The sequence below is a fragment of the Carettochelys insculpta genome, chromosome 8 (assembly GCF_033958435.1).
Source record: "Carettochelys insculpta isolate YL-2023 chromosome 8, ASM3395843v1, whole genome shotgun sequence".
Lineage (NCBI taxonomy): Eukaryota > Metazoa > Chordata > Testudines > Carettochelyidae > Carettochelys > Carettochelys insculpta.
In genome coordinates, this window is record NC_134144.1 from 16,155,325 (window position 1) to 16,173,121 (window position 17,797).

The window sequence follows — 17,797 nt, forward strand, 5'->3', positions numbered from 1 at the left end:
TTGAGCAGAGGTGAGTATCCATTTGAAAAAAAAAATCTTAGTATGCAGACCCCAGTTTGCCAAAAAAAAAAAAAATCGGTGGCAAGGGCAACTTTGATTTGAACATTGAAGTCCACTTCAAAGTGCCCATGGGCACACTGCTTGCTGGGACTTCGAAGTTACCAACTTCAAAGTTTGTTTGGCGAGAATTCAGCCAATGAGGTGCTGCATACGCAGTGCAGCACGTCCTTCATATTCACCACTTGGGCTCATTTACATGCCCCCTTGGAAGGAGGGGGCTTGTGTAGACAAGCCCCTAGTATAATGCACACACCTATTGGGTGTGGGTCGCTGTGAATGAGTCTCCTCAACAGCCGTAGCAGAGCCAGCTGGTTTCTAGCTCAAACTGTAGAGACTCATGCACTAAGCTCCAGAAGTCCCCACATTCAAGTCAGCTTGCAGGCAGCTACATTTGCACCCTCACTAAGGACAACTGTATGTGGGGGCACTGACAGAGCTTAAACATGAGGCCTACCCTGAAGGAATTCTGAGAGCAAGGAGTTAAAAATTCTCGACAAAATGTTTTTAATTTTGCGTGGGATAGTTAGTTACCTGAACAGAGGCCAGAGAAATAAAGATTTGCTCACAAGGTCCCAGATGTTTGGAACTTCGCAAAACGCCCCAAGATCTTATCTAGTGGAGACGCCAGAAGGATTTTGCCAGAGGACTGGGTTCATTTTCAATATTACACAGCCTCTAGGTGTCGCAGTCATGCTGTCAGGAAGAGAGCCCCCTCCCCTGGGAAATTCAGGCGCAACCAAAGAGTGAACGCAACCTCAAAGTCTTACCGTGGCCCATGAAAGATCTGATCTTTTGCATACTGCTCAGGACCATTTAAAATGGAACAGCTACGGAGTGGAGGAGGGGATCCCTCAGGTCCTATTGGCTCTCATTTGACCCTGTTTCTCCCCCAGTTAGAAGCCTTTGGGGAAATTCTCTGTTGCATCTGTTGCATTCTCTGTTGCATCTTTGCCCACGAAAGCTTATGCTCTAATAAATCTGCTCGTCTATTGGGTGCCACAGGACTTCTCCTTGTTTTTGAGCATACAGACTAACATGGCTATCCTTCTGGTGTTCCTCTCTGAGGGCTTAGCACACAGGGGAGGGCTGGCTGGAACAAGGACTAGCCTCAGGCAGCCCCTAGAGCAGCAGTGGCCAAATTCACCAACCCTCTGAGCCATGTGTGATAGTCTTTAGAAATGCAAGCACTGGATTCACCTGCCAGGGCTCAGGGCTGCTACTCTGTGGTGCGGCTATGGGGTCCTGTCCTGAAAGGTGGGAGGGTGTCAGGGATTCAGACCCTGCCTGAACTCAGGAATTTCAGCTGAAGTCTCAAGATCTTCCTCCCCATAGGGCAGAAGCCAGATCCACTGAGGGCCAGAAGCCCCAGGCTTTGTCCGCCGTCCTCCTGGTAGGCAGAGAATTGGGAGGTTGGAGGGTGAGGGCTTCACAACAATGCAAGCCATGGTTTGTGTCTTATGTTTCACCACCAGCCAGGGAAGCCTCAGGAGCAGCATCTCCCACAACTCTCCTTCAGTCCCTGGGCAGCAATCTTTTTCCTATTTACTCTCCTCCTTCCTGTGCTGAGTCCCCCGCCTTCCCCTCCAGGCCAAGCAGGCCTTGCAGGTGTTTCATTAGCATGCAACAGGACCAGAGGAATGCACAACCCCCTTCATATCAGTGAGGGCGTGTTCCTTCACAAAGGGGTATGGTAATGTGAGCAGTTTTAGGGATTTTGAAGTTTATTTTGTAGTGTGCGCATGTGTACATGTATTTGGTTTATATTTTTACTATAAAGACAGGTAGACATGGAGCAGTTGTGGCATTTCTGATCCTCTACAGTGACCAGAGAGGATGAAGATATGTCGCAGTGGGGAGCTTAATAAACATAGAACCCTTGTGGCGAGGCTGTTTTGTTGCTGCTTAATTTATGGCTTTTTGAGTCTGTGCCTTCACACTCCAGCAATTACTTCTTTTAAAAAAAGGAATGGAACAAAAGTTGGTGGATAAAATTCCCTTTCTATTAAAAATTTTGGAAGGAAAAGGGTATTGGGTAGAGAGTGTTTACATTTGGTTTCAAAACATCCTTATTTGGCATCTGTAAAGCATTTACATTCCCTTGGTTTGGATCAAAGTCCTTTCCCGGGTCACATTACTGATTTTCTTCGGTAATGAGAGCACGGAAACAAGAAAGGAATTTTTTCCTGCCTGGTCTTATAGTTTAGCTAGTGTTAAATTCAAATACTAGCTTTTACCAAGGAAGTAACTAGACTGGCATATAACATGGCATATTACAACCCTGCCTCCTCTCAGCTTCACATAATGTCAGGTGACAGCCAGGCAATATCTTCTGGAATTAACAGTGGAGACAAATGACAAGGGTTCTGTATTATGAGTGTAAAACTGCTCCAATTCGTTTTAAAATTTGGTGAAATAAAACTCAGTGTTTCTCTGCTGGTTGTCGTCATTTTCTCATGCTCCAAAGGCTTTTACGGACAAGATATTCAGGTTTCTTAGCTGGCCTGTAAACCACCCAGTACAGTTTGTGTGGTGCTGTAATACATTTTGAGAATAATGATCATAACAGCCTAGTACTTTTAGAATGCAAATGTTAACCCTATCGGCCCAAGCAGTTAGCGGCTATCTGAGGTCTAGTGTAATTGCATCTTGCTAGGAAAAAGCAGTCAGTTATTTCTTTGCTGCAATCCTGTTTCTCTGAATGAAGAATCAAACAGCAGTCAGTAGTTTGCCTGCCCACAGTTTCCAAGCACCTACTGTCAGATCTGTGCCACAGCCAGCTCTAGTTCCTCACTCACGAGGCCAGGCTCAGGGCAGCTTTCCTCCCTTTCTACTGGCTTTCTGCCACTCTCACACAGACACAGCTGCAAGTGATCAATCTCCTCACCCCTGCATTTGTAACCAGCCCCAGGAAACCCCTCGTTTCACATGGCTTAGCTCCTGATTGGCCTTGAAATACGACAATGAAGAAGAAACACTTGATAGTCTCGATAGCTGGATGTGAGGAAGGGCGAATGGCTTTATAAACCAAAAAGGCCTGTCAGCTCTTTGGTGATACATTATGATGTACCAAAATAAGGCCTTATCCATTGTCCCTCATGCAGTCCATCTGACGCCGGGTCCAATCCAAATTCCATTGACGTCAATGGGGGCTATTGGATTGACTTGGGTAATCATTAGATCAGACCCAGTGGGCACAGAGCTATGTAAAGCAGAGGTCACAGTCCATGGCATGGGTGTCAAGAGTGGTATGTGAATGGATTTTCATTGGCTCCTGAGGCAGGAGATCAGCTCCACCCCTCCTCCCTCATGCAGCCAGGAGCTTGCTGAAAGCCTGTGGATTAGCAAAAGACCAGCTAATGCTACCAACCACCACCCCTCGAAGGTAAAGCTCTGCATCTTCTTTTATTAATGACGCTGTTGTAAGTAGGATGATTAGAAACTTTAAAAAGTATCACCAGCACTTGGACCGTACATAGAGGGCAAATTTTGTCACTCCGCCTCGGAAAGGTTGCTGATCCCTGACGTAAAGTATGACTGAAATGCTGGAGGTTTTCATTCCCTCAGGTGTCAAAAGATTTGTAATTTAGCAGATTGAAAATAGACATTGTCTTAAATCTGAATGCTGTGCAGTGATCTATGAAGTCAATGACTTTGATCAGACTGAGCAGTCCACTCAGGCTTTGAGCTCATAGCGAACAGTTTTTCTCTCTCTCTCTCTCTCACACATGCACACACATCTGAAAAATTGCACAGATAATGGTAGAAGTCCTGATTCTGCCACAGTCAGCAAAATTCTCTTCTCCGTTACATTGAATTACATTTGCAGCAGTGTAACCGAGGAAAACATTGCCCCCACATTAACCTTACGTATTTTTTAGCTGTTCTCATTCTTTTCTGAACATATTACCAAGAAAGGGTACAATCTGGGGCCAATTACCTCCACTCCATCTGCAAATGATCCTCCTACTTAAATGCAGCAGCAGACCCAGCTAGACAGGAGGTCCAGATACTTGGCTCTCTTCAAGTGACCACATCCTACTCAGCTGCAGACTCATTAGACTGATCTTACTATATACATGAAATGGGAAGTGTGTGGGGCACCAAGGAACTAATGTGCTGCGCAATTTGCAGTCCTAAATAATGCAAAAGTCAGGCAGCAGCTCCTGATCTCACTTCACTCTCAGAATTGTCTACAGGGTGCACTAGAGGTGTGTGCTTTCTAATGCACACCGACAGGTCATATACTACAGGCTGAACCTCTACAGTCCAGCACCCTTGGGATCTGACCAGGACTGAACAAAAGAATTTGCTGAATCACAGGAGGTCAATATTGTCTGGCAGCATTACCAGCACTTCCACTGCTTACTGGGCTCTTGGACGACCTTTAGAGGTAAATTAGAGCTAAAGAACAGGACAGACCACTGAGAGACAGGACTGGTGGCTGTAAACAAACTTTATGGGGCTGCAGGGAAATATGGCCCCACCCATGATAAGTGGTTGTCCAGCTAACTAAAATAATGCAGGATTATAGATGTTGCCGGGTGAGAGTGCCTGACTAGAGAGGTTCAACCTGTAATTGTCTGGCACACAAAACAAGTTCCATTTCGAACAGTACTAACAATACTAGGAAGCTTTCAGCATGGCGCAGCAGCGTTCTTAGGGCCAGTAAATGTGTAATGTGTTGGTGCATTTTTAAAACTCGCACACCCCTAATGTGTACTGCTGCCTTGTGTAGACACACCCCAAATCCATTTTACAGATAGAGAACTGAGGCATAGAGGGACTAATTAACATCCTACAGGCTGTTTATGGTACAGCCCAGCCTTGCACTCAGGTGTGCAGGGCCCTAGGCTGAGGCCCAAACTAAGGCAACAGGCCAGAATCATGTGAAGCTGGGGCAAGAGGGGTTGGACGTCCCTGATTTAGCAAAGTATCTCCTTTCAGGACAAGCGTGTGTAAGTTCCATTGAAATCAATGGGAGAATAAACACATGCTTAAAACATTCTTAAGTGCTGTCCTATGTAAGCAGGACTGCTGATAGTGGGGCAAAGGGGACAGTTGCCCCCAGTCCCAGCCTTTCAAAGGGGTCTGAAGATCCAGCTGCTGCTGCAAATTTTGCAGCAGTTGGAGCTCTGGGCCCCTTTGAAAAGCTGTGGCACACTCTGTTGCTGTTCTGTGTGCACTGGGAAGCCCAGTGCCAGCTGCTCTAAGCCCCTCCCCTTCTGCTCTTGGCCCCACCTCCAGGGGCTGGGAGCCAGGTCTACCTTCCACCTTACCCCCAGCCTGGGATGGCTGTTGGGGCCGCTGGATGTAAGTAGTTCTTTCCTGAACTGGGCTTGAATGAGGAAGCTCATATTCATAAATCACCTCCATTCAGTTTCAGCAGAGACCGTTTCTGGCCTTGCAGAACTTTATATCTATTTAAAAACATAATGGCTACATCTACACTAGCCAAAAACTTCAAAATGTCCATGCAAATGCCCATTTTGAAGTTTACTAATAAAGCGCTGAAATACATATTCAGTGCCTCATTAGCATGCAGGCGGCTGCAGCACTTCGAAATTGACCGCCGTGCGGCTCGCCCAGACGGGGCTCCTTTTCAAAAGGACCCCGGCTACTTCGAAGTCCCCTTATTCCCATCTGCTCATAGGAATAAGGGGACTTCGAAGTAGCCGGGGTCCTTTTGAAAAGGAGCCCCGTCTGGATGAGCCGCATCAATTTCGAAGTGCCGCGGCCGCCCGCATGCTCATGAGGCGCTGAATATGTATTTCGTCGCTTTATTAGTAAACTTCGAAATGGCCATTTGCATGGCCATTTCGAAGTTTTGGGCTAGTGTAGACACGGCCAATATTACTAGCACAAATTTCTTTATCCCTTCCACACTTCAGGGGCACACACACCTCTATCCAGTTCCTAAGGCTCATGGTACAATCCTATTAATTCAATCCCCCACCCTTGTCCAGTCCCTAGGGCTCAGGGAGTAACTTCCAGCAGATCTGCAGGATCTTTGCCATTGAAAAAACCTCAAATAGTTATAATCTTATTCTGTATTTATTGACAGTTACCAATTACATTAGCAGTTGCTATACTAGGTCTGAGTGCTAGTTCACATGGTTCTGTCTCTGACTGTGGACAGCACCAAATACTTTAGAAACTGTAAGAATCCCTGTAGTAGACAGTTAAGAAATGAACAGCCCAGTAGGGAACTGCCTCCTACACAAGCCACTGTCTGTCAACTGTTGCCTTATCCCCTAAAGCCGGGAAGTCCAACACACTAGCCACTAGTGGTGCTTTAGCTAGTTGAGTGTGGCTAGTTGGCTTGAACAGTAAATACATTTTCAGAATAATGTGCTAGTTTGCGATAGCAGCAGCCACTTAGTGGCTCCAGCTCCAGAATTGGTTGGCCACCCTGGTCTTCAGTCTATGCTCCTGTTCTGTTCTTTGAAGACACAACTGCATGTTCTCATTTTAGAAACAAGCTTGACTGGATTCTAGGCATTCTCCCAGGAGACAGGGTCAGGCGGCATCAGGGTAAGTGATCACACACACCATTCTTCCGGAGAAAGTGTATTCCAGCATCCCACTCAGCAGCCATGTATTCCTCTCGCCACAGATTGAACCCACAACCCCATGGACCTGTTGAAGCTGGGGAAACGACTATTGTGTGGGGAATTGCTAATGGCTCCCTAAAGGAAGGCAATCTATCTGCAGTTCAAAAATGGCAGTGTGAGCTTTGCTTTAGAACCCTAAAGACCAGCATCTTTGCCCACTGTTCTCCTATCTGTAACTTCCTCTTTACCAAAAAGCCCACAGAAGCTGCAGTAGCGCATGAATTCCAACAGTATTTGACTTCTGCATAATCAATAGATTCCAGACAGTCAGGGCTCAGCCCTAGGCACAACACAGAGCTGGTGTTATTCAGGTGTGGTCAACAAAAGCTCTCTAGGTAATAGATGGTATGCAGCAGGCATTCTTGCAGATGTCACAGGGTCTATCAAAAGCCTGGGATTGCATTGTTCATGAAGTGTTGACCCAACCGTGGGATCAACTGGCAGGAGTGGATGGAATTAGAGTAATTCCTGGTCTTTACTTTCAGAGTAACTCCCAGAAGTTATTGTGGAGTGACTTTACTTTCCTCAGAGCTCTCAGGAATGAAGTCATTCAGGCTCAGTCCTATCACCCATATCTGTGTGAAAATTCTGGGTGAGAACTGGCATCCTGTACCCCGTGTGAATACAAAATATATAGCCTCAGCAGCAGCTGCAAAAATGGCCTGTGGATATTCACATCCATGGATATGGATACCTATGGATATAAAGCGAATATTCACAAATTTTCAGGGTTCTAGGTACAAAATTTGTACGCGCATCTGCATGTAAAAATGAACCCCAGATATCTGCATCTGTGTTCATGGATGCAGATATCCATGGATTTGAAGGGCTCTAGGCATAGCTTATGATGTCATGGTGGTGAAAACCGCTTTCTTCGTGAAATTAAGATATAGTTAACTGCCTGTTTTCCCAGTACCTAGCGGAAATTAGGGCTCTGGAGGAAAACTAAAAAGGATCTTGAAAATCTAACAAAATCTCTAACTATTCTGTAATTTGAAGGCATTTGAATGCATATTATCTCAGTAACTCAAAATCTCAAAACTGGCTAGGCTCATCTCTATGAGCTCCTAGGTCCCTAAAATGCAACAGTGCCAAAAATATCTTTGTTCATTTTGGGAAAGCCAAGACATTGAGCCCTCACCACACCCATCCACACTTATGTTACTTTTCAGCTAAACTACTGCATCTCACTTTACTTGATAAGCCTTTTGGACACTTGGAAGCTACTGCCAGGGTAGTATGCAACTGTGGTACCAGCTTTCTGACAGCCAGCCTATTACACTCCGATTGCTCTGCAATGACTCCTAATCTACCTCAAAATGCTGGTTATCATCTTCTAAGCCCTACATTATGTCCAAATATGTTTTTTTATTGTCACTCTGACCTGAGACTCCACCTGTATGCAGAATGACTAAGACATCTGTCCCAAGTGACGCACACGTGTTATAAACAATTAATTCTGGTGTCTTGCCAGAAACATATTGTGGTGAAGTTCTCAATGCCTGAGAATAGGAGTTCTTAATGGAAATAGTGACTGATCCTCATTTAAATAAATGCTGTTTTTCTGCTTGCTTTCAACTAGAAGCTTCTTTGACATGCTTACTTTTGACCACTGTGTGGTAAGTGGGTATTTCAATACAGTCTGGGAGTTGGCTGTCAAAACAGCGGCTCTGGTTAGAATCAGTGAGATACAGAAAAGGCCCAGCTCTATATTAGACAACATTGCAGTCTTGCAAAAGGCCCTTCTTAATATATGCTTTGACATAGAACAAAACTGCTGATGCAAGTTCACTACTTTAGGTAGTCTGGCATGACAAAGACCATAAGGGGCTGAATTTTTCAAGAAAAATTGCCTAGCAGAACTCACAAATTCCTAATAGCTACAGGGTTGTGGGTTTTTAAAACCAATTTACATTGATTGATAATGTTTGTAAAGACTGTTGAGAAGGTGCACGGTATCAAAATCTTTCATCATTTGCTTGTTAACGTTAAATCACCATTTATAGTAACCTCTTGGAAGTCTGAAACTAACATCTGTTTCCTCATCAGTCTGGTTTTCTTTTGTTGCAAGTATTGCTTTTATTGTTTCTGAAGGAAAAAAAACACTGTGAAACATATAGTTTGCAGTAGTGAAGGCCCCAGATGTTATAACATTGCAGGTAACCTAGTTGCATGCTATCAGGCCATTTTAGAACACTGTAGCCCACATGATTATGGCTTGCTAATGAAGGATTATTCAAAAAATTAGAACAATAAGCACTCGCTAAAAAGAGATACAGGTTGAACATATCTATTTTGGCACCCTTGGGAACTGACCATTGCTGGATGAGAGAATTTGCCTCGCAGTCTTATTAACACTTCCACTTCTTACTGGGCTCTTAGAAGATATTTAGGGGTAAATTACAGCTAAATAACAGCACAGAACACTAAAACAGAACTGGTGTCTAAACAAATACTACGGGACCATGTGTAACTCGGACACACCCATGATAAGTGGTTGCCCAGCTAACTAAAACATGCCAGATTATTGATATTGCTGGACGAAAGAGTGCCAAATTAGAGAGGTTCAACCTGTACTACTGTGTTTTACATGTGTAACCCAGAGGCACAGAGAAAGGAAAAGTGATAGCTGTTCTACAGTGTAAACTGAGTGGAAACTGGTTTTTAGCTGACATGGTAGAGTCAAATGCTTTTAACTCTAAAGCTGTGTCTACATGAGCCCCTTCCTTTTGGAAGGGGCATGTTAATGAGTGGGTTCAAAAGATGCTAATGAGGTGTTTCCCTAAATATGCAGTGCCTCATTAGCATAATGGCGGCCGCAGTGATTTGAAAGTGTGGCTTTCGAATCATGCGCTGCCCGCGGAGAGGGGACCTTTCAAAAGGACCCCCCAGTTTTCCAAAGCCCCTTCTTCCTATCTGGTGTTAGACACAGAGTAAGATCCCAGATTCAATCCCCCTGCCAAGGCTCCAGGTCTGTTGGCTTTACATACAGAACTATCTGAATGTAGAAAGAGGTCCAAATTTTAATGTTCCTTGTATTTTTAGGCTATCTGTTTCTATGTGATACCCATAAGTATGTTATAATTGCAGAAAGTGATATAACAAAACAATAATAAAATGACAAAGCCTGACTTTGATCTACATATTGTGTATCTTTCTATAATATAAAAATAACACTTTGTACTCATTTAGTGCCTTTTGTCCAGTGACAAAAACCGTTTAGAAATAGGCCCTTATTCTCCTTTAACTTATACTGGTAATACACCAGCAGAGCTCTACTGACTTCAACTGGACTGCACTGGTTTTACTTCAGTGTTAATGAGAGGAGACTCAAGTTCTAATTAAAGCCCCAGTCCTCACAGTGTTAAGATTAACCATGTGAATAAATGTCTACAGAATTAAGTGTCACAAATCTGGCTTCAGGAAGGGAAATGTTATCCCCATTTTCCAGATGTGGAAAGCGAGTCAGAGAGAAAGGAAGGGCCTGATTCCCCTCTGCCTTTTTTCCTTGTTTATTTTACCTACCAGTGCCACTGATTAGGCAAGGAAGAAGGTAACAGACAACCAGGCCGCATGGTTCCCCTGATTTCCTTCAGTCCATTTGGAGGAGGGAAGCAAAAAGAGAAGTAGCTGAGCAGGCCAATGCAACTGGGGGAAGCAGCACTGACTATGACACATCTATGGAGGCACTTCTAACTGCATATCCTGAGGTTCAGGCTTCATTCATAAAAGGGGTAAGGGCAGAGTCAACTACCAGTCCAGGTAAAGTTAACCTCTCCCTGCAAGCTACGTGGTTGCCTAAGGAAGGCTGTGCCAGAACTGACTGTCGGGAACATAAATTGTATTTCTTGAGTCCCAGTCCAGGCTCTCACTTCAGTTGTCTGCATGACGCATTTGTGTGGTATTAGCCTGGCTTCTGTGTAACTCAAGCCTGGGTTCTGTGATTGGTTCTGTGTGACTGAGCCTTCATACCTGCCTGGAGTCCCACAGAAGGCAGACTATGAAATTTCAGGCTTTAATCTTGCAAATGGGCAAAAATGGGGCTAATCATGTGCAAGAACAGCAATGAAGGGTCCTGTGGCACCTAAAAGACTGACAGAAAAGTTTTGAGCGTGAGCTTTCGTGAGCAAAGACTCACTTCATCACATGCTGGTCACTTCATCAGATGCGAGTCTTTGCTCACGAAAGCTCATGCTCAAAACTTTTCTGTTCGTCTATAACATGGGTGTCCAACCTTTTGTCTTGCCTGGGCCGCATTGAGTGAAGAGGAATTGTCTTGGGCCGCATATAAAGTATATACTATAGTTAATGTATATAAATCACATAATAATGTTAAAAGTTTACGATCTTGTGGGGCCGCATTACTAGCTGTCCAGGGCCGCATGCGGCCCGCGGGTTGGACACGCCTGGTCTATAAGGTGCCAGAGTACCCTTCATTGCTGTTACAGATCCAGACTAACACGGCTACCCCTCTGATGCATGTGCAAGAAGTTACTCTGGGCCCTAAGTATTTGCAGATTTGGGGTCTAAGACTGCAAACTCTCAGGGCAGGGCCAAATCTCCTGATTACCCTCATATTAATAACATTTCTCCCATCTTTTCATTCCAAAGATGTTTTGTATGAGCAAAATCATCTCATGGGCCATCTCCTTCCCTTACATTCCCACCATACCACTCCTGGCTCCTTGTCCACTTCTAGAAAAATGCACATAACTAAATGCTGAGAACTCCAGCTTTCTGGCATGTTGTCAACTCCTATCTCCCAGAGTGTGAGGTGTATGGGAGGAGGCACACTTCCTATGCCTTGTTCCCCACATTTTTAAGGGAACACATCACCTGTTTTGTGCTCTGTCCCCTACCTTCCCCGACCTGGAACGCTGCAGCAATCAGCTAGTTGTGGTGTTCCAGCTAGGGGAGGGTTGAGGAGGAACAGGTAAGTGTGGGACTCTGGTTCTCTAGCATGTGCAAGGCACTTGTGGGGAGGGAGGGCCTCAGGGTTATCTAGAGAGGTGGTGGAATCTCCATTCCTAGAGGTCTTTTAGCCCCGGCTTGACAAAGTCCTGACTGAAATGATTTAGGTGGGATTGATCCTGCTTTGGGTAGAGGGCTGGACTCCATGACCTCCGGAGGTTCCTTCCAGCCCTGGGATTCTATGATTCTACGTCTGCAGGTGGAATTCCACTGCGCCAGGGTCAGCTGCAGCCCAGAGAGGCGGGGGAGGGCGGCTCATCCAGGCCTCCCACTATTGGTCCTTGCCCATCCCTCCTCTGCAGCCGGTGGATAAGTGCTTGCTTCACGCCTGCAGCCAGGCAGCTCAACGTAGTGAGTGCGACACGCCGGAGAGAGAGAGAGAGACCGAGGAGGCAAGGCAGAGGTTTGGGCAAGGCTGTGACGGGAACAAAGGAAGTAGTGGCGAGGGGCGGTGCAGCCGGGGAGCGCAGCCCAGATGTGAGCGGCAGCAGGAAGCAGCCTGGTGTAGGGGAGGGGGCGGGCGGAGGAGGAGAGATGCGCTGGGGGAAGACGCGAGCGGTAGGAGGCAGCCTTGTCCTTGCCCGGCGCTGCTCTGTGCGTGTGTGTAGGGGGTGATGTCAGTGGCAGCTTGGCTTGTGCAGTCCGCACTTCCTGTATCAGGCAGCCAGGCCGGGCTGGCTGCAGGCGGCTCCGAACCCAGCGCGCAGCTGGATTGTCAGTTTCGGGTCTCCTGGCACCGCCGCCTGGCGCTCTCCTGCCCCCCCACTCCAGAAGCTGGCTGAGCTCTCCCGCCGGCGGAGCTGCATGTGCCTGAGCGGCGCCGGGGCAGAATGGCAGTCCTCAAACTCACCGACCAGGTAGGAGACCGCGGGCAGCCGCCTAGGAAAGCCCCGGGGAAGAAGGGAGCCGCGCTGCTGCGCCGGTGACAACGGCAGCTCCAGCCCTGATGCGGTGGTGGTTGTGTTGTGCGGCAGAACCGGGTCCTGCAATGCCCAGATCCTGTCCCTGGGCTCAGCACAACCCCTCTCCGCGCACCCTTGTGTTCCGGCGTGCGCCCGCCCCTGCACTTCTGCGCTGGGCACAAGACGAGGGTGTGGGGAGCTAATAAAGCTGCCCCCTCCTGCCCCCGAGGCTCATAATGTACCGCGTTACCCGTCAGTCAAGTTTTGCATTGCCTGGAGAAAACCAGGCACATGTCAAACTGGTAAGGAGAGAGGCGCTCCTTGGGGGGCCGGATGGGTCTTTAAAGGGCCTGGAGTCGAGGGCTCGTCACTGAGCAGCACAGATTACTGGTCTGGCACTCCATTCTGGCTCAGCCTAGACCCGGGTTTATTTCAACCAGCGAAATAGGTAGATCCCAGTGTGTTTCAGAGTCACTTGGAGACAAGAGACAGATTCAAAATCTTCCACAGAACATTTACTTTTAATTAACTAGTTGCATTTTCTCATTAGTCCTGAGCTGGAATTCATTAGTTGCTAAACCGAATGTTTTCATTCAGTGCTTCCCCTGCATGCACAATACACTTTGCAATTGTATGCATGGTTGTTAATTGGCTGTTTGAATATTCTCAGATTACCAGTAATTTTAAAACAAGGTATTGAATGGTATAACTTCCTGTAGGTTTCCTTTTAAAAGGCTATTTCACAGGGAAAAAAAGTGATTTGGAAAAAAAGTTATCTAGGTTTTGCTTAGCCAAGTGATAGAGCTGTTTTTGCATTCCTTGTGCACTTAAAACTCCCTCTCAAGTCAGCTGTGATGTGCCATCAGGTTTGAGAGCCACAGTCTTGTAATGGGTTCCATGTGGGTGCCCATGTTAATCCAAGCTGAAGTCAATGGGATTCTGCCTGTGGCCCCCTCTTTCCAATCTCCAGCATGGAGCAGCTTGCAGAATTAGGGCCTATGTTTGGAATTTAAATGAACCTAGTGTTCTCTTTGGGAAAAAATGTCTGATAGTCAGTCGTTTCTGAGCATTTTACTCATTGGTAAGTTAGAGTTGGTATACCATCCAACTTTCATGTCAAGCACGCACAGCTTTACAATACTCCAAGCTGAGGGGTAGGATAAAAAATGGATATTGGCTATTTCTGAAAGGCCTTTAAGGTCTATTAACCTTCTTTGGAGAATTCAGTGCTGTTTATTACTATGATACATGGTAATTATTTTTCTACTAGGTCTTGATGTTCAAAGAGTGCATTTTTGGTTTTGTTGTCATAACTGTTTGCAAGTTATTAGAAAATTATGTTAAAATACTCAATTTAGTCATAGACTAGCTACAATTTGTATTAAATCACTTCTTGCCATTGATAGTCAAAAGCATTTCAAAATCTTAGTAAGGTGATATGCTTCCCACAGCCCAATTTATCAACATACAACTGTTGCACATTTGCTTGCCTTCAACTAAAAATAGCTGATGAACTTGGTCTGCCTATAATCTTCAGTGTGTGTGTCCTTCAGGTCCAAAACTTTTCTGTTCTTTTAAAATGGTGATCAGCAGTTACAGGCCCCCCTTGCCCTGCCCCCACATATGTATGCACAGAGTCTCTTCCTCTCTCTTTTTTTGTATTTTCAGAGGATCTGTCCATTTAAAAAATCCTCTTCCTGGCATTTGCTTTTACAATTCATACAGAATTTTGAAAGGAAAAAGAAAAGCTACACATATAATAAAGTACACTAAACACTGACAGATGACTGGGTGAATTTTAGTAGCCTAAACACATTTCCATAATTCAGCAGAAGGCAGTGTTCATAAGTCTCTCGGCATGTCGCCTGATACGCTCATGTCTTTGGATGTGGCTCATACAGCAAATGGAGAAAATGTTTCACACTACGAGACTTTATTCTGCCCTGTAGTGCACAGAACAAGCCTCATAAACTGGAAGATTCAGATGAGATCTGTAAATTGAAAGTCTAGGCTGCAGCCTAATATTTAAAGCATTTGCACCGTGGCTGGTAAAGGAAGTGTTGTGTTTCACTGCTTCACACCTGAATCTGAAATGATGTATTTCATGAGATCCTTGGAATGAAAGCCCTAAAGGTTTTAAAACCATTGCTGAACCTCCTCCACAAGGGTCTTGCTTCATCACTGGTAGTAGAGCTCCGAAGTGTGGTTTGAACCAAGCGAATTGCATGTTGTGAAGGTTATATTGCAACAGGGAGTATGTGCGTGTTGGGGTGGGGCGGGGGAGGCCTGGGCTTTTGAAAGATTAGTTATTTCTCCCCTCCCAAACCCCAAGTTGGAGGCCTTGCATGGCAACATGAGCTGAAGTATCACTAATGTGCAGGGGCTGCTGGGTTTTGTATCCTCCTTTACAGCAAATATAAGCAGCACCATGCACAGCTTTCTCACTGCGCTTACCTTGGTGCAGAGCAACTGCCTCAGGCTGAGTCCTGATAAGATGGAGGTGATGCTGGTAGGAAGAATAATGCACTTTGGAGCACTTGCATCTTTATAACATCCTCCCTGCTTATGGTATGTGTCTGCAGGCTTAGTTGGTCTTCAGGCTACATTGCTCTGCATGTCTAGAGAGCCATGACAGTTTTCCTGGCACTGTGACTCCTGCATTTGTGGTTACCAGTATCACTTAACGACACCTTGTTATCAAAACAAAAAGCAGTCAAGTAGCACTTTAAAGACTAGCAAAATAGTTTGTTTGAGTAATGAAGCCCCACACCTTGTAGCAGCTGCAACGGGTACAAAATGCAGCAGCTTGTCTGTTTAGCAACACAGGACTGTCACCCCAGTATTCTGCTCTTGGCACTGAATAAGAAATCTGGATCAAGCTGTCCACAGGGCTTGTTTGGTTTGCCTGAGAGACTTTTCTTGGCTTCCGCTGCAAGTGTAACATCCTTTTAACAATGCCTTCCACTGGAATAATGAAACGGTGGACCAATAAGGGTGAGGAAGGCAAGATACAGTCTTCCTCCAGCTCTGTAACAGTTCTGTGGTACATACTTAGTAGCAAGAGACAAAAGAAGCAATATGCTGGTATGAGGGTAAACCAACACAGGTTTTCCTTGTTTTCTTCACGTGTGCCCCCCCTCACTCCTGCAAACAAAGCAGGCCAACAAAAATCATCATAAACTAATTAATCTGTTTCTCATATAGGGCCAGAAAAAAAGGAGAAGATTGATAATGTTGCTATTTTAGAACATTTGAGAGGTGTTCCTATTCTGTCATGGTGGAACCATAAAATAGGTATATGCCATAAGCTGTCCTGGTTGTATTCAGGTATTTTGTAGGTTAGAGAGCTTAGTTTAAAATTACATCTATCTGTTTCTGTTCAAGCAGGTTACAAGAGCTAACTTCTGAGTGATCGCTATTGCTTGTTGACCAGTCAGACCACATGGTAGCTTTTTAATCCTTTAATCAAAGGAAGTATGTCCAACCCTCGTTCACTCGGGAACAGAATTCTCGAGCACCTATCTTCCTTCCATTCCAACTATTGTATGTGAGTGATTGATTAAAGCAGTCAGCTTAAATAAAATGACCAAACCCTAAACTGTGATTAGACACTTAAAGTTTCAATTTTGCTGACATCTTTGTATGTAGCAGTATTGAGTGACAATGCTACTTACAGCCTTTCTTATTCGTTCCAGATAATCCAGTTGTCATACATGCAGTTTCTTGTTTCCCCATGGTGTGTGCCAGTTACAAGAGGCCTGGTAATTTTAAGTGCTTTTAGAGCGGCAAATGAAACGTGATATTTCAGTACAAAGTGTCACTGCTTTTTATTCTCTCTCTTTACCCCAGGCACGTTAAGATCTGACCATTTAGGTTAGTATTTTATAGTCAATGTGGGGGTGGCTGTGTATAATAAGAACATAGGCATATGACCTGAAGTTCAGCAGGAATGAAAAACTAATGTTTTGATAACCGGGTGGTCCCAGACATTCAAACGTGGGTTCTGTTCACTCAACTCAAATCAGGACGTGTGTGTAGGAGTGACGGCGGAGAAAAAGGGAGCTCAGTACTGCTGTGAGGTAGGGACCGAGGATGTCCAATCACAAGGGTGGTATTGGTGTCTTTTGATTTTCCCCCCACCCCCTCCAGGTTTCCGACATATCATTTCCCCCTTATGTCACAGTCATCAGAACATGTTACTGGGCTGGCTCTCTCCTGTGAGCTGATCTTTAACTACGTGGTTTGGACTACGCTATAGTTTTCTGAATATGTTGTTTTATCTTCTTGAGCATTTTCTCATTTTCTTGCTGTTCCGAGTAGCTGACAGTCAGAGATCTCTTCTAGACCCAAATCTCCCAAAGTGTAGTCCCATGAGCAACAGGCAGTCCCATTATTAATTTCTCCCTGTCATGTTTAATGAATCTGTTTCTGTAGAGGTTTATTTATTGCATTGTGTTCAAGGAACTTTTAAAAAATGTTATTTGTGAAAGCGATGGAGATGGGCTGTAAATCTTTCCTGAGTCTCCTCAGTGGAGAACACTGGTGACTGTTTACTGGGAGCGTTCCACTGAGAATGTGAAACTCTTAGGAGTATTTCGTTAACTCGAAGTTTACGCAGCTTGTGGAAAATGATTTTGTCAGTAACTAAATCTTGGTACTGCCTCCATCTCATTTCTGTACCACCAGCACAGGCCTCCTTTGCAGAGCACTAGTAATAAAAGTGAAGAAACTGAAACTGGTCTGAAGAAATGGGTCTGTCCCACGAAAGCTCACCTAATAAACTATTTTGCTAGTCTTTGAAATGCTACGTGACTGCTTTTTGATTTGATAGTGTGTAGACTAACACGGCTTCCTCTCTGTTACTAAAAGTGAAGAAAGTCTCTGTAGTTGGTAAAGTTTCATCCTGTTAACTTAGAGGAAGCACTTAGTCGACTATGATTAATTTGGAATTGGGATGTCTGTTTTTTGCCTGTGTTAGCACCACTTAAGCAAGAGTTATGTTACTATGCTATTTCTGAATGTAAAGCTCACTCCAGAAACTCTTGCTTCTGTTAATCCAGTCAGTTTGTGGTGGGATTGTGGGAAGGGGAAAAAGTGCTTCTCTCCTATTTGTGGGTGTTTTTCAGATATTGGTGTGAGCCCTTTTGTGCCTGAGTGTTGGCTTCAGCTACGTGTGTTTATGTGCTGAATATACCACTCCCTCTTTGATATACAAATATTCTCAACATACTTTAAACAAAGGGTATGCCTATA

General features: G+C 45.1%; 1 protein-coding gene across 4 annotated transcripts in view; it reads left to right on the plus strand.

The window, feature by feature from the left end:
• The first annotated feature begins 12,305 nt into the window (after window positions 1–12,305).
• ANKRD44 (ankyrin repeat domain 44) overlaps window positions 12,306–17,797 on the plus strand; it is a 209,311-nt gene continuing 203,819 nt past the window's right edge. For all 4 annotated transcript variants that reach the window (XM_075000784.1, XM_075000785.1, XM_075000782.1 and 1 more), the window contains exon 1: window positions 12,306–12,499. In XM_075000784.1, coding sequence (XP_074856885.1) covers window positions 12,473–12,499 — 27 coding nt within the window. In that variant the 5' untranslated portion in view covers window positions 12,306–12,472. The remainder of the gene's footprint in view (window positions 12,500–17,797) is intronic.